Below are 23346 nucleotides of genomic sequence, written 5' to 3'. Positions count from 1 at the left end.
CTAAAGCTGTTGAAAGTATGAGCGAGTTTACACAACAGCCGAGCAGGAGCAAATAAAACTGTTAAGAGCTTCTGAAAGAAAGTTACAGATTAGAGATATTTTCATCTCTAAATCACATGAATTAGGATTGGCTGGGTCTTTCCACTTAAAACTTGGAGAAGTCATAAAAATAAATCTTGTAAAGAACTCCATGTCACTATTAGCAGAAACATGCAATTTATAAAATGATATCTTTGGCCGGGCATGGTGGCTCACGCCTGTAATCCCAGCACTTTGGGAGGCCAAGGTGGGCGGATCACTTGAGGTCAGGAGATAGACACCATCCTGGCTAACACAGTGAAACCCCATCTCTATTAAAAATACCAAAAAAATTAGCTGGGCGTGGTGTCGGGTGCCTGTAGTCCCAGCTACTTGGGAGGCTGAGGCAGGAGAATGGCGTGAACCTGGGAGGCGGAGCTTGCAGTGAGCCGAGATTGCGCCACTGCCCCCAGCCTGGGTGACAGAGCGAGACTCCATCTCAAGTAATAATAATAATAATAATAATAATATCTTCACCTTTCAGTTTTTAAATTGCAAGTCCCATGTCTTGGGAATTCCCCAGTCCTGGGCAAATTGGGATGGTTGGTCATCCAACCTATATGGATGCCCATTGATATTAAAAAACAAAAGTAACCACAATAGACATGAGGGAGATAGTTGTGTATGGTGTGAGTGTACAGAATAAAAGGTCTAGGGGGTTTATACCAAAATGTGCACAGTGGCTACCTGGAGGAGGAGGGTTAGACAGGAACAACAGAGCAAGGAGACTTTTGCACAGTGCTGAGTGACTTTTTAACTTGCATATTATTTTGCAATGCATTTTTTAAACATTTAAAGAAAGTCATGTCTTCCTAGGAATATAGGATACAGGACCACTACAAACGCTTTACTCTTAGTCTCCTTTTTTTCTTTTTCTTTTTTTTTTTTTTGAGACAGAGTCTTGCTCTGTCAGTCAGGCTGGAATGCAGTGGCGCAATTTTAGCTCACTGCAACCCCCACCTCCTGGGTTCAAGTGATTCTCCTGCCTCAGCCTCCCAAGTAGCTGGGATTACACGCGCCCATCACCACATCTGGCTACTTTTTATATGTTTAGTAGAGATGGGGTTTCGCCATGTTGGCCAGGCTGGTCTTGAATTCCTAACCTCAAGTGATCCACCCGTCTCTGCCTCCCAAAGTGCTGGGTGGCATGAGCCACCGTGCCTGGCCTTAGTCTGCTTAAAAAAAAAGAACAACCATTTGAGGAAACAGAAACAGAATATTATTCCTTAAGACAGTAGCAGCTTTGGAGGCAAAAAAACAAAAAACAGAATTGTTTATAAAAGGTTGTGGAACTTATATGGGAGCATGTCCAGGAATCCACACCACCATTTATAGAAGCAAAGAAAGGCCCTTCTCTTTCATCTGCATTACATTTCGAGGTCTTCTGATCAGCTTCCTTCAAACACGACAGGAGTCGTTTTTCCCCTGGGGACCCCAAGTGCATGCCTTCAAACAGGGTCTGCTCTCACTATACATTGGGTTCGAATTTACCTGGAAGTTGGCAGAATGGTCCGGACCCCAGGGAGGGGCGAGCTGACTTACCACTTTATTCCTGCCGCTTTTCTCTTGCCATGTCCTCCCCACCGTGCATTCAGGGTTACATTTTCCAGGTTCCTTGTTTGCCGAGGGCCTGAATCTAAGCCTGCTAGCTGCTTACTCTGGGGACTGCAAATGTCACTTTTAGATTAACCGGCCCCTGCTGTTTAAAAATATCCCTGGGACACTTAACCTTCAAAGCAGCAACAACCCAGGGCAAAGATGAGGAAGATCCCACGTCAAACCACTGTGCAGCCCTGGCTACTCCTGAGAGAGTTCTGCTATCTGCCTTTTAATCCCGTAACTCGCTTTATTTCATAATTCTTAGCTATTGAAGCCACGAGGCATTTAAAGTCCATGTTGTCATAAGCAGTAGGCAGAAAGTCATTTGGGCCCTCTTGTGACATGCTGAAAATTAACTGCCTACAGGTGTTGGTCATTTGAGAAACAAGCCCCCAGTGAAAACCGTGAATGGGAAGGTGATCGCTATCAGGTCACCTGGCTTCTCTCCCCTGAAAAGATTTGGCGAAACTGTCTCGAATCACGCCACTTAATGGAATGTTTCCAATTTCTTGTGACTTGGGGATAAAAGAAAAAAGCGGCTCCATTCCCACATTCTCAGCCAGGGTTGACTGGCTCTTGCTAAGGTTGCGCAGAGAAGAGGAAATTCAGCACACACTGCAGTTACACAGTGTTCTGCAACGTGGGGAGGGCTGGCATGTGGGACAAAGGTCGCCTCCAAGGCCCAACTGGAGCAGCCCAGCCAACTAGGCAGCAGGAAAGCGGAGATCACATAGGAGCACATTGTGCTCAGGCAACAGGGAAGGTGGAACAGCAGTTCAGTGGCCCCACTTCCTGCCAACAAGGATGGCCTTACTAAACAGCAAGTGGAGAAACTGGTGAGAGCGCTGAGCAGGGGATCTGTGCAAAATGGTTTGTATGCAAATTGCTGCTGGGGCTGGTGCAGCCTGTTCACAGCTACTTCGTTTCTGGGCTTATTTTCCAATAAGGAACAGTCATTGAATATTGGACTTCTTGGGATTTTCTCCACTGGTTTGGAAGCATGTGCTCTGGAAACCTCAGCGTTACCAGCTATAACCCCACAGCACCAGGTACATGTTACAGGAACCGGGGGTGAAGGAATGCAGGTCAAATGCCTGCACAATGCCCGGCCCGTGTCATATGTTCTCTAGCCACAGTAGCCCTTGTGATGGCTCTTAGACTATTTATTAAGACAATGAAAGAGGTGACTCTCAAACAAATCTGTGTTTCCAGGGAGAGCCATCTGTGATTCAAGGACATTTTTGTAAAATTCCATTGAAAAAAATTCTTAGGCTTCTAACTTCATGACATGAAAAAAAAATTCTTTCCCAATGATTCCAAATAATCATGATCTAGGCAGGGTGTTGACAGTGGCAGGACTATTAGGCTTTGAAATCAAGCTGATGTGGGTTCGAATCCTCCCTCCATTAGCTATGACTTTGAGCAAATGGCTGAGCTTCAGTGTCCTGATCAACTATTTCACCATATGGGTGAGAAAATGAAATGATTTATATTGAGCTTCTGGCACAGGGGCTTGCTCATGACAAGCACTTAATATCTTTCTAATGAAATTCATTACTTTCAAAAAGACTAGACATACCCGCACATACAGATGAAGAACTCTGCAGTGATTCAGTTCTCCCTAGACACTACCTCTTTAAGACACAGGTATTTTCCAGAATATAATTGGAAGACTTGAAACCAAAGTTATCCATAAACTCTTTCCATCAAACACAAGAACGGTAATAGAAATATATTTCTTCAAACAGCTGTTTCAGAAAGTCATAGGTGTCAAATTACATTTTTTGTTTTGTTTTGTTTTAGAAATAGGATCTTGCTCTGTTGCCCAGGCTGGATGGAGTGCAGTGGCATGATCATAGCTCACTGCAGCCTCGAACTCCGGGGCTCAAATGATCCTCCTGCCTCAGCTTCCCAAGTAGCTAGAACTACAGGCACACACCACCCCTGGCTAATTAAAAAAAAAAAATTTTTTTTTAGAGACAAGGTCTCATTATGTTGCCTGGGTTGGTCTTGAACTCCTGGCCTAAAGCGATCTTCTTGCCTCGCTTCCTAAAGCACTGGGATTACAGGCGTGAGCCACTGTGCCTGGACCAAAAAAAATTATTAAGTGATCACATGGTCTAACAAAACAAGGCACCTGGAAAGAAATCACCAGTCCTGCTGCAAACCAGACCCTCTGTGAGAATTCAGATGCCTTCCCCAACCAATTAAATCAGAATTTCCAGGGATGGGGTCTGGCTTTTGCATGTTTTAGTTTCTCTAGGCTGGAGGAGCACTAGCTTCTTGTTGGAAGGCTCCCTACCTTCCTCTCCCACACCCTTACCCCCAACATCATTAAGAGAGACAAAAAAAACATACTGTATACACAACTAACAAGCAGAGAACAAAAATTATTGATCTCCTGGTCTGCTCCACTCACCAATATTTATATTTCCAAGCATATTTCAAAAACTTAAAAATTGGTTCCCTAGCCTGGGCAACTTAGCAAGACCCCATTTCTATTAAAAACTTAGCCAGGTATGGTGGTGCATACCAGTGGTCCCAGCTGCTCAGGAGGCTGAGGCAGGAGGATCACCTGAGCCCAGGAAGTTGAGGCCGCAGTGAGCCATGACTGAGTCACTGTACTCCATCCTAAGCCACAGAGTGAGACTCTATCTCAAAAAAAAGAAAAAAAAATTGGTTCCCATTGACTTAAACTACAAAGGAACTTCCTGTTGTCAGACCCAAATTACAGTGTCAGAAGGACTCTAAACAAGGAGGCCATCTCCAGCAGAGGAATGTTCTAGCTTTCCTCAGCTTGAGTCAGCACAAGTCAGCATGTGAGGTCTTTTCAAAGTAACCCAGAGCACCTCCCTGCAACCTGTTTTTCCTTGTAAATCTTGAAGGTTTGGCAAGGATGAAAAGCCAACACCACCCACATATGCCAAAAAGTTTGCTTCTCCACCAAACATCTCTGCTAAGACTTTTATATGAGAAGCAAACTGAAGCAGAAAGTGAATTTGAACAGAGAGATATATTATCTAATAATGCAAGCATACTAGCAACATGCTAAAGTCTATCTTTAAAAAATGCAAACAATTTACAGTCCCTGACTTTGCCCTGCTGGACGTAGATCAAAAGCAGGCAGTGACTTTCACACAATTAATTATTTTATAACTGGACGTTTCCAGTACAACATTTGCTAATAACTGACTTCCTTGTGTTACCAATTCCAAAAGCTTTCAGAGATCTCCCTAACTCACCTGAAAAGGGAGGAAACAGGAATCGTTAGGCCAGGTTCTCAGAAGCCTCCCAAACCTTGCCACGTGGAACCTTCCGGCTCCACATCCAGCCTGTGGGTCCTGCCTTTGCAGAGGCAGGCTCCTCAGTGTTGAATGCTCTTGTTCCTCTTTGTGGCCTGGAAAGTTCAATATCCACTCAGACATTCCCTCCACTGGGAAATTTCTTCTTTCCTCTGCTGACCCAGCCGTTGCTGCCTTTTTGTTCCCACCGCACTGACAGTGAGTACACACAGGGGTCTGCAGACTGTGGCTCCAGATGCCTGTGTTCCAATAGCTCCCAAGCTAGGAGTGGTTTTTACTTTTTTTTTTTTTTTTTTTTTTTGAGACGGAGTCTCGCTCTGTCGCCCAGGCTGGAGTGCAGTGGCGCAATCTCGGCTCACTGCAAGCTCCGCCTCCCGGGTTCACGCCATTCTCCTGCCTCAGCCTCCGGAGTAGCTGGGACTACAGGCGCCCGCCACCGCGCCCAGCTAATTTTTTGTATTTTTAGTAGAGACGGGGTTTCACCATGGTCTCGATCTCCTGACCTCGTGATCCGCCCGCCTCGGCCTCCCAAAGTGCTGGGATTACAGGCGTGAGCCACCGCGCCCGGCCGGTTTTTACATTTGTTAAATGCTTAGGAAAAAAAAAAAAAAGATTTCGTGACACATGAAAATCATATTAAATACAAATTTCAGTGTCCATAAAGTTTTATTGGAACACAGCCTCGCCCGTTCCTGTACATTTTGCCCACAGCCACTTCCTCTGCAGTGAGTTGTTGAGCAGTTCCCACGGAGAACGGGTAACTGCAAACCCTCAAATATTTACCATCTGACCCTTCACAGAAAGTTTGCCAACCCCTGACCTAAAAGGCTAAGACTACCTTTTATGCATCTTTGCATACTGAGTGCAGGAATATAGCAGACTTGACACATGAAAAAAGCAACTATCACATAGCTAAGAGTTCATCAAAATTAGTTGCCTGGTTGTTTTTTTTTTTTGAGACAGAGTTTCGCTCTTGTGCTCTTGTTGCCCAGTCTGGAGCGCAACGGCGCGATCTCCCGGGTTCAAGCGATTCTTCTGCGTCAGCCTCCCAAGTAGCTGGGATTACAGGCATGTGCCACCACGCCCGGCTAATTTTGTATTTTTAGTAGAGACGGGGTTTGGGTTTCTCCATGTTGGTCAGGCTGCTCTTGAACTCCTGACCTCAGGTAATCTGCCCGCCTCAGCCTCCCAAAGTGCTGGGATTACAAGCGTGAGCCACCACACCTGGCTGCGTTGCCTAGTTTCTAAAGAATCAGTAATTAAACTTTTGGAGAGTCATGGACCCAGAAGCTGTTCTGTGTTCTGTTTGAAGTGTCACCACATGACTAAAGTTCAACATTTATACATGTATATTGAATATATATATATATACATACACATATATTGAATATATATACATATATTGATATACATACATATATATTGAACTTATATATATTCAATATACATATATTGAACTTATATATATTCAATATACATATATTGAACTTTTGTATATATTATATAGAAATGTATGTATATATATTTAAAACCCAAATAATTGTGTTTTGAATTATTCCTGGAAACTTGGAGCTCACTGCTCCCCCTACCGGCAGCGCTGCACCGGGAGAGAGAGAAGTGTGAAAAGCTAACTGGTGTCGAACAATTATCCTTTCACTTCTCCCTTGGCTAAGGGAGTCCACTGTTGTTTAGAGGAAGATCCCAAAGTTACCAGAGGGCAAATCGACAATGCATCCTCCTCCCGTGAAAGCCGGCTTGCTGACCACAAAATGTAGAATGATAAACCCTTCCCTACACAGATAAGGAAAGGAAGCAGTATTTTCAAGCAAAACTCTGGTCTCTCTCCCTGCCCTTTTAAGTAATCCATTTGCTAGTCTCAAGGTTCTGGCTGGATGCATTCTTTCTTGCCCATTTAGTTAAAAGCTGCTCTACTAAAAGTACAAAAATTAGCCGGGCGTGGTAGTGCATGCTTGTAATCCCAGCTACTTGGGAGGCTGAGGTGGGAGGATTGCTTGACCCCCCGGAGGCAGAGGTTGCAGTGAGCCGAGATCGCGCCACTGTACTCCAGCCCGAGCGACAGAGTGAGATCCCCTCTTAAAAAAAAGAGAGAGAAAAAAAAAACACAATTGTGGCTTCTTTTTTCGGACACTAGGGGATCCCACAGATCATCCTGACAGCCCCCACTACCTGAGCCTGGGCTGCGGGCCAGTGCGTCATCAGGGAGTCTTCCTGGAGCCCTGGCCGCACTTCCGAGTTCCAGATGTCTCGGAGTCTAGAAACACGGGCTGAGGGGGGGATGTAGGAGGCTCCCATCGAACGTCACAGGGCTTGGCAGAACGTAGCCACGACGGGCACGCCATGTTCCCCGAAGAAATGCTTTCCTCAGGCCGTTAGTTACCCCTCTGGGGTCTCGGCTGCCAGCCGGTGCTCCACGGTGCTCGGAGTTGGGGCGATGCTCCAGGCCAGGGGTTGGGCCCAGCGCTCACCGCAGCCAGGGGAGGGTTGGGTCGCTCCACTGAGCGGCAGGGCGGGGAGGAGGGGCAAGGGCGGCCCCTCCTGCAGACAATGGTTGCTATGGGGACCCTGGGAGGCGCCAAGGGCAGCCCAAGGACGTCCATGGATGCCCCCGCCTGGACGCACAAAGGACACTTGCACAAAACAAACTTTTATTAACAAACCTCGCGTAGGGCCAACTCTAACCCGACTAACAGCAAAAACAGCATTGTTAACAAGATCAAGGATGGAGGTGCAGACCCAATAAAGATTGTCTCTTAAAAAAAGGATTGGGAAAAAAATATATATATATCTGCATGAGTACTTTTTAAAAAACTAAAACTTTCCAGTGTTGCAGAAAAAAATATCCCAAAGTGATTTCAGTCGGCTAAAAAAAACAGCACTTGGCAGTCTGTGCTGCCTTAAAAACCCCAACTGGAGATAACCCTAGGAGAAAATCACCGCTACCCCATAAAGACAAAATTCTCTTTTCTCCTCTTCCTTGTTCAAATTCCACTGCTTATTCCAACCAACACCCAAGGAATAACAAGACCCAGCTTACTCCTCTCGGTCCCTTATCTGATAAGGCTCACAGCAATCTTAACCTCTACTACAATCAGGAAATTGAGCCCTAATTTCTGGGCCAGATTCTGGAAAGTTGCAAAACATCCTTATGCTGTGAGGGGCCTGAGGACTCCTTCAAAGATCAAGGGGGCAGTGGAACTGGCAGAGACTGGCATGCCTTCCCTGCAGGGCTGAGACAAGGTGACCTTTCTAAGCAAAAACACCCCAACATGCGTCACTGAAAGTCTAACCAGGCAAAACCAAGGAGCAGCAGGCGCCAAATTAGGGCTGTGCCTAAAAGGTGCACATCTCCCCCGTTTTGCCATAAAGGCAAGGGAGATAAAGAGAGCCAACTGAGTATTTGACCTCATCTGTCTTCTGAGAAGTCTGCGTATTTTAGGCCGAAGCCATGTTGCAGAGAAAGACATTTGGTCAAAGGGTAGCCTTTGTTGTTTGTGGTTGGATACAGCTGCCATTCCTGGACAGCCTGGTTCGTGGCTGCTTTCTGGAAGCTTTTCCCCTTATGCAGAGTACTTAAGAATTAATAGGAAAATTTTCAGTGGAACTTCCTAACTGACAAATATGTCAACAGCAGATTCTCAAAGGCCACCCCTCAGCTGATGATCACAGCTCCTTCCAGTCGATGGGCTTCTTGCCAGACTTCTGCAGCAGCTCATTGGTCTTTGAAAAGTGTTTACATCCAAAGAACCCTCTATACACTGACAAAGGGGAAGGATGAGCCGTCTGTAGTACATGGTGCCGCCTCTGAAAGAGATCAAGAATAAAAGGTGACAGATTTGCGACTTTTTAAAATTTTTTTTTTTTTTTTTTTGAGATGGAGTCTTGCTCTGTCCCCAGGCTGGAGTGCAGTGGCGTGATCTCAACTCACTGCAACCTCTGCCTCCCAGGTTCAAGCGATTCTCCTGCCTCAGCCTCCCAAGTAGCTGGGACTACAGGCGCATGCCACCACGCCCAGCTAATTTTTGTATTTTTAGTAGAGATGGGGTTTCACCATATTGGCCAGGATGGTCTCAATCTCTTGACCTTGTGATCCACTCGACTTGGCCTCCCAAAGTGCTGGGATTACAGGCGTGAGCCACTATGCCCGCCGGGACTTTTTTTTTTTTTTTTTTTTTAAGGAAGGACTGTGGCTGTTGCACTTTAAGACCCTGTGCAATTCCCCTTTGCCCTCTAAATTCTCTCCCTTCCAAAGTGGAGCATTCAGCATTTGCATTAGAACATTAGTCTGTTTGTTGAGCAACTACCTACCTTTGCTAGGCTCTGAGATGCAAAGAGGACCACCCTCTGCCTTCAAATTGGCAATTATCTATGCAATTTTCAAGTGCCCCTACCGTACAGCCAGCAATTTCCACTGCTAAGACTGTATTTGCTAAAGGACACCATGATGCATACACACACAGATAAACTCCTCAACTTATTAATACAATGGATGGGGTTAACATCTTGGAAAACCCATCCTAAGTAGAAAATATCCTAAGTTGAAGATATATTTATGACATATAACCTGCTGAACATCATAGCTTAACCTACCCTACCTTAAACATGCCCACAACACCTACACTAGCCTAAAGTTGGGCATAACAAAGCTTTTACAATGAAGTGTTTAGTACCTCATGTAACTCACTGAACACCGTACTGAAAGTGAAAAACAGAATGGGGCCAGTCCCGGTGGCTTACACCTGTAATCCCAGTGCTTTGGGAGGCCAAGGTAGGAGGACTGCATGGGACCAGGAGTTTACCACCAACTGAGGCAACATAGCGAGACCTCATCTCTACAAAAAAATTCAAAAGTTAGCCAAGTGCGATAGCATGCACCTGTAGTCCTAGCTACACAGGAGACTGAGGTGGGAGGATCACTTGAGCCCAGGAGTTCGAGGCTGCAAAAAGCTATAATCGTGCCACTGCACTCCAGCCTGGGTGACAGAGCGAGATCTTTTTTTAAAATTTTTTATTTTTTGAGATGGGGTCTTACTCTGTCACCCAGGCTAGAGTGTAGTGGCATGATTGTGGCCCACTGTAGCCTCCACCTCCCAGGCTCAAGTGACTCTCCCACCTCAGCCTCCTGAGTACCTGGGACCACAGGTGCATGCCACACCAGACTAATTTTTTGTGTTTTTTAGAGACAAGGTCTCACTATGTTGCCCAGGCTGTTCTCAAACCCCTGAGCTCAAATGATCCGCCACCTTGGCCTCTCAAAGTGTTGGGATTACAGGCGTGAGCCACTGCTCCCAGCCAAAAGACCTTGTCTCTTAAAGAAAGAAAAAACAACAACGTGTGAGTGCTCAAAGTATGGTTATACACCATCGTAAAGTTGAAAAAAATCAAGTCAAACTTCATAAGCCAGGGACCAGTTGTACCTACACAAATAGGAACATATAAAGGGACTCACCGACACACTGCTTATGTCAGCTAAAACCTAGTATACAATTCAGTGTTATAGAACTGGCTAAACGTATTTTTCTAAAGTTCTTACAATGTAACACCACATAATTCCTAGAAAAACATGCAAAAGATAAATATATTGATGAGATGACCTCCAAAATTTATCAAGTGAACAAAATGCAAAATAATTTCATTTTTAAAAAACTTTAGAAAAATACCCAAGACACTGTCTTTAGTAGTTCCTTTTAGAGAAAGAAACAGTGGAAGCCATTTACTTTCCATTTTGTGCCTTATCAAGCCAGTGCACTCCAGCCTGGGTGACGAGCTAGACCCTGTCTCAAAAGAAAAAAAGCAATAGTCATACATCACCTAATGACAAGGATGCATTTTGAGAAGTGTGTTGTTAGGCAATTTCACTGCTATCTGTACACCATAGGGGATCTTTACACAAACCCAAATGGGATAACCTACCACTACACACCTACGCTATATAGTGTAGCTTATTGCTCCTGCTCTACAAACCTGTGCAGCATGTTCCTACTGTACTGAATGCTGTAGGCAACTGTGACACAATGGTAGGCATTTGTGTAATCTAAACATAGAAAAGATGCAGTAAAAGGCCGGGCGTGGTGGCTCACGCTTGTAATCCCAGCACTTTGGGAGGCCGAGGCGGGCGGATCACGAGGTCAGGAGATCGAGACCACGGTGAAACCCCGTCTCTACTAAAAATACAAAAAAAAATTAGCCGGGCGTGGTGGCGGGCGCCTGTAGTCCCAGCTACTCGGAGAGGCTGAGGCAGGAGAATGGCGTGAACCCGGGAGGCGGAGCTTGCAGTGAGCCGAGATTGCGCCACTGCACTCCAGCCTGGGCGACGACAAAGCGAGACTCCGTCTCAAAAAAAAAAAAAAAAAAAAAAAAAAAAAAAAAAAAAAAGATGCAGTAAAAATATTATATATGTTTTTTTTTGTTTTTTTTTTTGTTGTTTTTTTTTTGAGATGGAGTCTCACTCTGTTGCCAGGCTGGAGTGCAGTGGCATGATCTCAGCTAACTGCAACCTCTGCCTCCCGGGTTCAAGCAATTCTCCTGCCTCAGCCTCCCAAGTAGCTGGGACTACAGGCACACGCCGCCATGCCTGGCTAATTTTTTGTATTTTAGTAGAGACAGGGTTTCACCATGTTGCCCAGGCTGGTCTCAAACTCCTGAGCTCAGACAATCCACTCGCCTCAGCCTCCCAAAGTGCTGGGATAACAGGCATGAGCCACCACACCCAGCCACAATATTATAATCTTATGGGACCATCATCATATATGCAGTTTATGACTGAAACACCATTATGTGGCAAATGACTACTTTGATTTTTTAAAAACATCAACTATAGTTATTTTAACAGGGAGATATAGACCATTTTTGTTTTCCTCTTCTTTCTGTATATAAAAACTAACAACAGATCACTGTTTCTCAAAACACTCCTGCCTTCAAGGGGCTCAGTCCAGGAGGGGTGATGAGGGTGATGACTAAAGCCAGGCAATCCAGTGTGGTTAATTAAGAGCACAGAGCCCGGAGCCAGACTGCCCGGGGTCGAGGCCTCTAACACTCAGTAGCTGTACCACAGGGAAGTTGCTGCAACTCTAAGCTGCTTCAGTTTTCATCTGTAGACTGGGAATAACAATAGCGTCCAGCTTATGAAGTTACTGTGACCAATCAAATGAGGATCACAGGTGCTGAGTGTGATAAGAAGTCATGCACACCAAATGCTGAACACACACGCAAGCAGCACAGGCCCCTGTAAATGTCAGCCCTCAGAGCTCTAAAGAATCCCAGAAGAAAATGACCTCCACACTGTAGGCAGAGCAAGCAGGATATGCAAAGGCAGGCAAGTGGGGCACTGTGAAAAAGTAAAGGGGAATGGATCAGCCTAGGGATCAGAGTGCAAAGAGGGACAGAGTTAAGTCTGGGAGGCCGATTGGGGGCCACCCTCCTACCCTCGTGAAATCAGACCTTCAGCCTAAGGCAAGGCCTTCCAGGGAGAAAGCATCAGAACCCTCCAGGCAAGATCAGATGAGGGCCTGAATGAAGGCAAAGGTGGTCAGGCAGGGATAGATTTGGAGGGGGAAGAAAGAACACAGATATGAATGACTGACTGCATACGGGAAGGGGGAAAAAAGGACAGAAGAGGGGAGAAAGAGAGGTAGGCAGGTGTCAGTAATAGAATCAGATCTGCCTGGACAACTGGGCAGATGATGGTGCTTTTTGCTGCTAGGGAGTGCAGAGGATCAAGTTTAGTGAAGCATGGATGAGAAAAGGAGAAACTTCGTTTGGAAAATGTTGAATTTGGCATGTTTATGGGGCAGTAGTAAGAAGGCACTCTATAGATCAGGAGAGCCACTGGGCTGGAGATATGCAATTTGGCTTTAATGACCAAGCTACTTTAACAACTTTACTTTCAGACCAAACCATGATTAAAGATTACCAATATACTGCGGAAGAGCAACACTGGCCATAAACCTCCCCTAAGGGATAGAGATCAGCAATTACTCTCACACACACTTCTTACATACCTAGATCATCACATCTTAGCTGTTCATATCAGTCAGATCTTAGGTCACTCATACAGGTGTATGTATACCTCAAAGCCTTTCTGAGATTCTGAGAGTTACGTAAGATTCTGCATGCAAAGTACTCAACCTGGTTGGGTGCGGTGGCTCACATCTGTAATCCCAGCACTTTGGGAGACCAAGATGGGAGGATCGCTTGAGGTCAGGAGATCGAGACCAGCCTTGTCAACATGGTGAAACCCAGTCTCTACTAAAAATAAAAAATATTAGCTGGGTGTGGTGGCAGGCAACTGTAATCCTAGCTACTCGGGAGGCTGAGGCAGGAGAAGGGCTTGAACCCAGGAGGCGGAGGTTGCAGTGAGCCGAGATCATGCCACTGCACTCCAGCCGGGGCGACAGAGAAAGACTCCGTCTCAAAAAACAAAAGTGCTCAACCTAGTACCCACACAAGGTAGGGGTTGAACATATGTGCGCATTTCTGATAACCCCGTTACCTCCTGCTGATACACCAAAAACTACTGTCAGGTTACCTCTGCTAAGCCCTTGCCTTTGATTATTGAAGCATTTACTCCATAATTTCTCCCCCACCCAATGTCTCTCCCATTTGCCAGGGATGAACACACCCCTGGCTCATCTCCTTCCCACCTCCTATCTCTCCCTCCTCCACTCTGCAGCTGTCCATCAAGCCTTCATCTCTAGTCCATCACGGTTCTCCTGGAGAAAGATGACGGTGACTCATGCCTGAGGGGCAGCAGTGGCGAATGAGAAGCAGTAGACTGGGGTGTTTTGGGATGCAGAGTTGATGGGATTTACTGATGGAATGGAGGATTCAAGGATGACTTTTAGGTCTCTGATTTCCACAACCAGGTGTAGAAGTGCTTCAGTAAGTGAAGGGGAAGAAGGGAGGTAGCAGATAGGGGGAAGATGCAGGGAGGGGAGCCACTGGTTTGGTCGTGTTGGGTATCTGCAATTAGACCTTGGGGTTAATAATGATCACTGATAGGCAGGGTATGGTGGCTCATGCCCGTAATCCTAGCACTTTGGAGGCTGAGGAGGACAGATCACTCGAGGTCAGGAGTTCAAAACCAGCCTGGCCAACACTGTGAAACCCCATCTCTACTAAAAAATACAAAAAAATTAGCTGGGTGTGGTGGTGGGTGCCTATAATCCCAGCTACTCGGGAGGCTGAGGAAGAATCACTTAAACCCAGGAGGCGGAGGTTGCAGTGTGCCAAAATCGCACCACTGCACTCCAGCCTGGGTGACAGAGCGAGACTCCATCTTAAAAAAAAAACCCCCAGAAACAAAACAATAATGATCACTGATAGTATTTTCATGGGCAAGTTAAATTCGTGATTGAGTAGAATTCTTTGTGTTTTCTATATGCTCCCAAATTTCTTGGAAGCCAGAAACATGCCTCATCCATCACTTGTTAAGTGAATGGTACCCAGGGACTTGTATCTTGTAGACACCAAGTTCATGCCTACAGCACCAACTGCATTCAGTCACAAGTTGGCCAGTTGCTTTCCTCATACACAACTCATCACTCCTATAATTTGTCCAAATTCTTCTCAGTTTTCAATGGGAAACCCTTATAACACGCCTAAGGGAAAATAAAAGTTATTTTATAACATGGATTTTCCAGGACCAAACACAGCAGGGACCCCTAGAATTCTTTACATTGTTTTTATAGTGTTAAAAAAAAAAGAAAGAAAACAAAACATACCCTATCAATGGCACTGCCCTTCTTCTGAGCATAAGAGCCCCAGAGCAAGAAAACAAGGCCATTCGAGTTCTGATTTAGCCAGGACACAACTGCATCGGTGAATTGCTCCCAGCCTCGCTCCTTATGAGAGTTGGCTTGATGGGCCCGAACCGTGAGGACAGCGTTGAGTAGGAGAACACCTACACACGAGAGAAACAGGTTAAATGTAGGCTCAGGCAAATCAGCCCAATATCCAGCAACAGGAGCTAAATCCATGTTGAAACCAGTGCTTGATGGGATCCAGTGTAGTAAGCTGTGCTTCCCTGCTGCAGCCGGCATAATGGCAGCAGCCATTACCATCAACAATGGAGCCGGGGCCGGGCGTGGTGGCTTATGCCTGTAATCCCAGCACTTTGGGAGGCTGAGGTGGGTGGATCACGAGGTCAGGAGTTCAAGACCAGCCTGGCCAACATGGTGAAACCCTGTCTCTACTAAAAATACATTAAAAAATTAGCCAGGTATGGTGGCTCATGCCTGTGGTCCCAGCTACTTGGGAGGCTGAAGCGCGAGAATCACCTGAACCTGAGAGGCAGAGGTTGCAGTAAGCTGAGATCGCACCACTGCACTCTAGCCTGGGCAACACAGTGAGACTCAGTCTCCAAAAAAAAAAAAAAAAAAAAAAATCTAGCAGTGGCTGGCTTACCTTGCTTGGCCCACCCAGATAAATCTCCATGGCCAGGATGAACAAAACCCTCTATGTCTGTAGACAGCTCTTTATAAATGTTCTCCAAACTGAAAGCAAGCCACAAGAAAAACAAAAAACAGAATCTTAAGCATAATTTTGAAAGCTCAGTAACATCTAAGACATATTTGAAAAGGTTAGAGGTTATAGCCAGCCCTTGGAAGGGACACTGGCACATATGGCACTGTCGTAATGAGATCAACACTGCCAGTCCTCCTTCTAACAGGTGACTCTGCCAAAGACCTTTACTTTAGTCTGTGCTTGGATTTAACAGCACTCTGGAAAACCTAAGTAAATCAACCCAGCAGTTATAACCCAGACCCCCACTGCTGCTCAGGGACAGTTTTCTGTCCTTAGCATATTTATGTATATTATACACCAAATCCTCCAAAAGCAGTGGTTCTTTTTTTTTTGAGTCTTGCTGTGTCGCCCAGGCTAGAGTGCAGTAGCAGGATCTCGGCTCACTGCAAGGCCTCCGCCTCTCAGGATCCAGCGATTCTCCTGCCTCAGCCTCCTGACTAGCTGGGATTACAGGCACCCGCCACCGCGCCTGGCTAATTTTTGTATTTTTAGTAGAGACAGGGTTTCACCATCTTGGCCAGGCTGGTCTTGAACTCCTGACCTCGTGATCCACCCGCCTCAGCCTCCCAAAGTGCTAGGATTACAAGCGTGAGCCACCGCGCCTGGCCCAAAGCAGTGGTTCTTAATCAGGGGTAATTTTACCCCCCACGGGACTTTTGGCAATGTCTGCACATTTTTCATTATCACGAGCTGGGGGCTGCTCCTGGCTTCCAGTGGTAGAGGCCAGGGATATGGCACAATATCCTGCAATAGCACAGGACTCCTCTCCTCCTCCACAACAAAGAATGACTCAGCTCCAAATGTCAATGGTGCTGAGGCTGAGAAATCCTCCTCCGAGGCTAGTGAACAGTGCCCCAGATAGTCCCACTTATAATAAGCTAAGTACACATCTGAAAGGAATCACGTCTGGACTGCAGTCACCTGTAAAGCAACTGTACCTGGGCGGAGGCGGAACAGGCCTTTGAACACTAAAGCAGAGCCCGTGAGCTTGATTAGGTCCATGATATGGATCTTGTCCCAGGACGACAACCTTCACCTGTGAACCACCAGGGGTCAGGAATTAAACAATGTAATGTAATGTAAGCAGCACAGACCCTGCCTCAAACAAACATAAACAAAATAAATAAAACACTTCTATGGCATAGATTGCTAATAGCAGAGTTGCTGGTCAAAGGCTAAGCGTATTTTAAACTTGTAAAGATATGTACCTAGCTGCTTTTTTAATTTTTTGAGACAGGGTTTTGCTCTGTTGCTCAGGCTGAAGTGCAGTGGTGCCATCACAGCTCATGGCAGCCTCGCCCTCCTGGGCTCAAGTGGTCCTCCGACCTGAGCCTCTAGAGTAGCTGGGCCCACAAGAGCGCACCACTATGCCCACCTAATTTTTTTTTTTTTTTTTTTGTAGAGACAGGGTCTCCCTTATGTTGCTGAGGCTGGTCTCAAACTCCTGAGATCAAGGGATCCTCCCTCCTTGGCCTCCCAAAATGCTGAGATTACAGGCATGAGCCACTGTGATAGCCCCCAGTTACTTTTCAATGAATTAAAGCAATTCAGGGCCGGGCGCAGTGGCTCACGCCTGTAATCCCAGCACTTTGGGAGGCCGAGGCAGGCAGATCACGAGGTCAAGATATCAAAACCATCTGGCCAACATGGTGAAACCCCATCTGTACTAAAAATACAAAAATGAGCTGGGTGTGGTGGTGTGAACCTGTAGTCCCAGCTACTTGGGAGGCTGAGGCAGGAGAATCGCTTGAACCCAGGGGGTGGAGGTTGCAGTGAGCCGAGATTGTACCACTGTACTCCGTCTCAAAAAAAAAAAAAAAAAAAAAAAAAAAAAAGCAATTCAGATTTCCCACCAGCAGCATATGAGGGTGTCTGCTCCCCTATATCCTCTAACAGGTGGAGCCAGAAGAGAATGAGGTCAGATCAAAAGGGCTATGGGAGTAGGTGGCAAGAGACAATGAAATGAAATGACGTTCCTGTCACGGGAGGTGTTAAAACACAGGCCGCCTCGTCCTTTCCATCCAGGGCCCACCCACCCAGTCTTCATTCTCAAGCTTCTGCCCATTGCATTCTTAGAATCTTCTGCCACAGCTGAGGTACTCTGTCCTTCAGAATCCAGCTCCAGATGTTCCATGACCAGGAGGCTTTTGGGGACCTCTTGTCCCTCCCCTTGGTGTTCACACCATGCCAACATATTCTCTTGTGAAACAACTCTCCCAATGCTGGTCTGTCAAGAAGCCCTGCTGGCCCATCTGATCCTCATAGGTTTGAAACTGGTTTTTGAGCATTCCCTCAAAATATTCCCTTAAGTATTCCCTGTTTATACTGATCACTGGTATTCAGAATAGGGCATTCAAACAAGAAGCAAACTAGTATTGATCTTAATAGGATTTAATTTAGCTTCAAACCAAAGAGCTAGATTCTAAATTCTTACTCTAAAATTAAGCTTACAAGATTTTCTAAGTATTAGGTGTGGCTGCCTTATCAAGATGATTTATTCACCTATTTCACTTCTATGTCATTTCACAGATATTCATTAAATCACAAGATTCTTGCCCCAGTTTACAAAATAGGGGAGGAAAACGGGTAAGAAACCTAAAAGTCCAGTGTCAGCAGGTGCTAAATGCATCGTAGCGACTCAGAGGAAAACTGGATCAGAGAGGTGGCAGGCAACAGACTTCAAGGAGGTGCCACAGAGGCATCTACTTGATTTTTAAGAGACAGAAGTGGGGAGGGGTTTGCCACACTGTCCAACTCTGGAGTGGGAGAGTGGGAGGTGGAGGTAAGGCTGAGAGGTAGGATGTGGCCCTATTTAAAGAGGGTTGCTCTGCTTTCATAGTTCAACAGTGAGAAGCCACGGTTTTTTTTGTTTTGAGACAGGGTCTGGCTCTGTCGCCTAGGCTGGAGTGCAGTGGTGTGATCTCAGCTTACTGTAACCTCTGCCTCCTGGGCTCATGCGATTCTCCCACCTCAGCCTCCCAAGTAGCTGGAATTACAGGCGAGCACCACAATGCCTGGCTAATTTTTGTATTTTAGGAGAGACCAGGTTTCACTGGCCAGGCTGGTCTTGAACTCCTGACCTCAAATGATCCTCCCACTTTGGCCTCCAAAATGCTGAGATTACAGGCATGAGCCACTGTGCCCAGCCCCACGAACTTTTGAACAGAAGATGGATGAGAGCCGCCAACCAGCAACTGTTACATAAGACAAACTAAAGCAAAGGGATCTGATAACAGAACCACAAAACTGTTCAGGCCAGAAGCCAAGAGCTTGAAAGTGCTAACTATAAGGCAGTATGGTCAGGTCAAGGTGGGGTTGACTGTAACAAGCTGCAAAAGATTTACTGCTTTATGTGTCAGTTTGAACTTCACCACCACCATAATATCTAAACTGCGGGAGGTTAGTTTCAGGATTTAAAAAAAATACAAGAAATAAGAGCACAGGATGTACATAGTTTTCCTTTTTGCCGCATAAATACCATGTGGTAAACATTAAAAAGAGTAAATACAGGCTGAAATACAGTCAGCCAAACCTCAGGATTTCAGTGTTTTATTTACTACTGAATGATGGACTGTGGCTTAACTCCAGTGTCCCTAATTTACAAATACTATTTGGCTCCTTCTCCCCAATAAAAATTATCAACAAGTTGTACTTACATCTCTTATGTCACACATCTGGGTCCAGGTGAAGACTTGGTGTGGGGGTGGATAAACAGTGTAATGCTTTCTTTCTTCTGCAACAAATCCCATTAGCTGATTTAAAGATAAACTAGACTTAAAATCAGATTCTCATTGGAAACCATAAGAATTCAATAAGAAAGCTTCTAGTGCAAGTTATTTGGAACATCATTAGTTCTTTGTCATGTTTTATGTCCAAATTCTTTTAAAAAACAACAAACAAAAACAGTGCCTGCCCCCTACCTAAGTGGTTCAGTCAGGTCAATTCCCTGCCTCTTTCTCTGGGCTGGGTCCTGACAGTGCCACTCCTACCGGCTTTTTAAAGCTCAATCCAGGTTTCATTCAGGATAGTTGGTGGTTTTACTACGCCAGCCTTTCCTGGACAATAGACTATGTGACTTAAATGAATCCATGATATCATCTCACGGGTCGTTAACAACTTTAAGCAATATAAAGCTGCAGACTGAAACATCATGGCTTTCTTTTACCCGCTTTGCGAGTAAAGGACGTTGAAAGGGGTACAACCTAAGCCTATGGAAACATGAACTTGGCCGGCTACACTAACAAGACAAAGGGCCGGCACTCTCCACATTTACCCTTATGGAAGGTGCATTTCTATATTTACCTTGATAAAATACGGTTTCCCGAACTCCCCGCTGAGGTGCTTCTTCCAGCTCTCTCCAAAGCCCACGGGCACGTTGCGGGCCGCGAGTCTGAGCAGGGCCGCGGCCTTGTTCCTCTGGATCCGGTCCAACTGCTCAGCACTCAGCGGCGAGGAGGGCGGCGTCCCGGGCTCCTCCTGCCCAGCCGGGGCCTTCTTGGCTGGGATGGCCTGCAAGGGGTCCCCGCAGAGGCGGCTCAAGAGCTGCAGCGGCCCCTTCCCAGGCGTCCGCAGCTTCCGGCCCAACCCCCACGGCCCAAGGCAGAAGACGCCCATTTGTGGAACAGGTCCCAGCAAAAGCGGACAACAAGAGGCCAGGGCTGGGCCCGGTCTGGGAATTAGGTTCTAAACTGGAGCGGGGAGAGAAGCTGGAAGGCGCCCCGTGGCTTCCCGAGGAGCGTCGCGGGAACTGGGGACCCTGCACCAAGGTGCCCCGCCCCCGCCAGACCCGCCCCACCGCGTCCCCACGTGGCCTTTTCGCGGCAAAAAAAAAAAAAAAAAAAAAAAAAAAACCTCCCTCTGGGTCCCGCCCCCTCTCCCCTCTCATTGGACAGCGCACCGAGCCAGGCGGGACTGCGGCGCGCGGATTGGCGCCATGGACCCCGAGGCGCGTCCCCATTGGCTGGCCCTTCAGCATGGCGGCCCATGGGGGACAGCGGCGGCTATTTTGAACACGTGGAGGCTATTTGGAAAGCTGGGCCCGGGTTTACCGAGTCAGAGGCGCGCTCCTGCACGCCCTCAGTCAGGCAGGGCCCACCGCCTTCCTCCCCCTTCACCCCCTAGCCCCGGCCCCACGCCGCGCCTCACCGCCGCATCTCCTCTTTCCTCAGGCACCCCCTCCGCGCCGGTCCGCAGGACGGCCGGCTCGGGGCTGGGGGCGCGTCGCTTCCTGGCGGGGCTAGGGGAGAAAAAGGAGTAGAGCGTCTTCTGGCCGATCATCCCGGAGCTGAGGAGACAGCGAACACGCGCCACCCGGGAACCCGCGAGGCTAGCCCTGGCTGTGGCGGTCAGCAATTGGCGCCAAGCGGCCCGCGCATGCTCCGAGCGGGGGGCTTTGCTGGGGGCGGGGGGCGGTGGAAGGCCCAGTGCGCATGTGCTGGAGCGCCCCTGGGAGGAGGTGGGGCGTGCAACGGTGTCCGAGGGCCTATTCTTTCATTCGCTTTGTGCCTTCAGCCCACCTCTGCTCTTTGGACAGGCTCTTCAGGCTCAGCTGCAAGAAGAAAAGACTGGTCGGGCGCGGTGGCCCACGCCTGTAATCCTAGCGCTTTGGGAGGCCCAGGCGAGAGGATCGCTTGAGGCCAGAGGGTCGGAGCTGTAGTGAGCTTTGATCGCGCCAATGCACTCCAGGCCTGGGCGACAGAGCGAGACCCTGTCTCTAAGTGGGGTGGGGTCGGGGGGAAGAAAAGTACCTGCCCCTTAGGGGTGTTGTGGGAGTGCAATGAACAATGTAATAATATTGTCCGGGCTTGATGGCTCACGTCTGTAATCCCAGCACTGTAATCCGAGGCGTCTCAAAAACAAACAAACAAACAAATACTATTATATTTTGTGTGTGTGTTTTGTTTTTGAGACAGAGTCTTGCTCTGTCGCCCAGGCTGGAATGCAGTAGTGTGATCTCAGCCCACTGCAACCTCCGCCTCCCGGATTCAAGCGATTCTCATGCCTCAACTAGGATTACAGGCGCGCGCCACCCGCCTGGCTAATTTTTGTATTTTTAGTAGAGACGGGGTTTCACCATGTTTGCCCAGGTGAGTTTTGTATTTTTTTAGTAGAGACGGGGGGGGGGTCTCACCATTTTGGCCAATCTGGTCTCGAACTCCTGACCTCAGGCGATCCGCCCACCTCGGCCTCCCAGAGTGCTGGGATTACAGGCATGAGCCACCACACCTGGCCAATATTATTTGTTGAACTGTTATATACATTATCTCACACAATTTTCATGGCCTATTTTATGACGATAAACTAAGGCTTAGTGCAGTCAAACATTTTGCCTAATGTATCAGGTTTGTGGGAGACTTTCGGGTCATAGAGGTTAAACACCAACGATTTGTCCTCCAAATGACACCACTGTACCGCACCTCCTCCCCACCACTACTAATGCACTTAGGATTCTCTTTCCCTCCCTCACATCCAAACCATCCATATCTGCTTTTGGTTCTTTCTCCAAAGCAAACCTCAAATTCACCTGCTGCTCTTGCATCTCCTGGCTATAGAAGACCAGCTGGGAAGCTGGTGTTCTCTTCTCTAGAGAGAGATTTTTACATCATGACAATACCTGGGGCCCGGCCCAGCTCGGTGGCTCACCCCTGTAATCCCAACACTTTGGGAGGCTGAGGGGGGCGTATTGCTTGAGCACAGGAGTTCGAGACCAGCCTGGCAAACATGGTAAAACCCCGTCTCTACTAAAAATACAAAAATTAGCCAGGCGTGGTGGCACGCATTTGCAATCCCAGCTACTCAGGTGGTTGAGGCAGGAGAATCACTTGAACCCGGAAGGCAGAGGTTGCAGTGAGCTGAGATCGTGCCACTGCACTCCAGCCTGGGCGACAGAGCAAGACCCTGTCTAAAAACAAAAAAAAGGAAAAAGAAAAGAAAAGACAATCCTTAGGTTAAAACCCTTCTTTGGTTTTCAAAAAGGCTTAGAATAAACCCCAGCTTCCTACCCAGGTCTCAATGCTGCTTCCTCTCCGATGGAAGCCCCCACCACCGAGTCCAGCTCCCAGCACAATTGCTGGATACACCCAGCTTGTCCCCCTGTGGCCTGCACACCCTTGCACTCACCGTCCCCTTGCCTGGAAAGCCTCAGGTCTCAGCTCAGGATCTTTCCCTGAAAAGGACTTCTTCTGCCCCACTTTCTAGCCCATTGCTCTATAACTGCTATACTATACAAAAGCATCCTATTTTTTCTTTTTATACAATTTCTTTAGAGACAGCATATTATTTATTCTTTCCTTGTGTGTTTCTGTCTCCATCCCCAAAACGTAACCTGAGTGAAGAAAGGAACTTGCTCCTTCTTGTTGGTGTGTCCCAGTGCCTAGGACAAGAAGCTGAAGTCTAAGGGAGAGAGGCTCAAAGCTGAAAATCATTTGCCCTTAGAGCCACTGTGACCCAGCACTCCCACGCCTAGGCATTTACCCAAGGGAAATGAAAAATTATATTCACACAAAAGCTTGTATGTGAATGTTTATAGTGATTTTACTCATAGTAGCCTAAAACCAGAGAAACAACCCTATGTGGGGCTTACTCCTGTGGGGCATCCCTACTACACCAGTAATAAAAAGAAACAAATAAGTAACACAAATGCGCATATACGACTGGGCACAGCAGCTCACGCCTGCAATTCCAGCACTTTGGGAGGCCAAGGCAGGCAGATTTCTTCAGCTCACCAGCTGAAGACTATGGAGACCAGCCTGGGCAACATGAAAAAAAACCCATCTCTACAAAAAATAAAAAAATTAGCTGGATGTAGTGGTGCATGCCTGTAGTC

The 23346-nt window shown here is 47.1% G+C and overlaps 2 protein-coding genes across 4 annotated transcripts in view; both read right to left on the bottom strand.

Moving 5' to 3' along the window:
* The window catches only part of ACACB (acetyl-CoA carboxylase beta), a 158290-nt gene extending 150736 nt beyond the window's left edge, over positions 1-7554 (bottom strand). The window contains exons 1-2 of the mRNA XM_055236594.1: positions 7167-7554; positions 4920-5074 (exon numbers count right to left, since the gene is read on the bottom strand). The gene's annotated coding sequence lies outside the window, so the exon portion shown is untranslated. The remainder of the gene's footprint in view (positions 1-4919; positions 5075-7166) is intronic.
* A 74-nt stretch (positions 7555-7628) lies between these two features.
* On the bottom strand, positions 7629-20918 carry UNG (uracil DNA glycosylase). 3 transcript variants are annotated; one of them, XM_055236603.2, is made up of 7 exons: positions 20667-20918; positions 19824-20030; positions 19178-19273; positions 16460-16557; positions 15402-15490; positions 14720-14898; positions 7629-8801 (listed from the first exon to the last, which is right to left on the bottom strand). In XM_055236603.2, exons 1-7 carry the CDS (start codon positions 20796-20798, stop codon positions 8661-8663), a joined length of 942 nt encoding a protein of 313 aa, XP_055092578.1. In that variant the 5' UTR covers positions 20799-20918; the 3' UTR covers positions 7629-8660. The 3 variants fall into 3 exon arrangements, with proteins under 3 accessions (XP_055092578.1, XP_063470590.1, XP_063470591.1); XM_063614520.1 differs by lacking the exon at positions 7629-8801 and adding an exon at positions 11432-13244 and having other exon boundaries at positions 20667-20905; XM_063614521.1 differs by lacking the exons at positions 7629-8801; positions 20667-20918 and adding an exon at positions 11432-13244 and having other exon boundaries at positions 19824-20287.
* Positions 20919-23346: the final 2428 nt, after the last annotated feature.

Source organism: Symphalangus syndactylus, chromosome 13 (assembly GCF_028878055.3).
Source record: "Symphalangus syndactylus isolate Jambi chromosome 13, NHGRI_mSymSyn1-v2.1_pri, whole genome shotgun sequence".
Taxonomy (NCBI): Eukaryota; Metazoa; Chordata; class Mammalia; order Primates; family Hylobatidae; genus Symphalangus; species Symphalangus syndactylus.
Note: the sequence above shows the minus strand (reverse complement) of the source record. Positions and strands in the feature narration are given on the sequence as shown.

Bases quoted from the DNA above. Each gene is read 5' to 3' on its own strand.
- UNG (XM_055236603.2), bottom strand. From the start codon at position 20,798: ATGATCGGCCAGAAGACGCTCTACTCCTTTTTCTCCCCTAGCCCCGCC. The intron at 16,558-19,177 runs GTAAGTACAACT...GGTGGTTCACAG, and splicing joins AGATGTGTGACATAAGAGAT to GTGAAGGTTGTCGTCCTGGG. The intron at 8,802-14,719 runs GTATGTTTTGTT...GATCTCTTTCAG, and splicing joins AGGGCAGTGCCATTGATAGG to AGGCGGCACCATGTACTACA.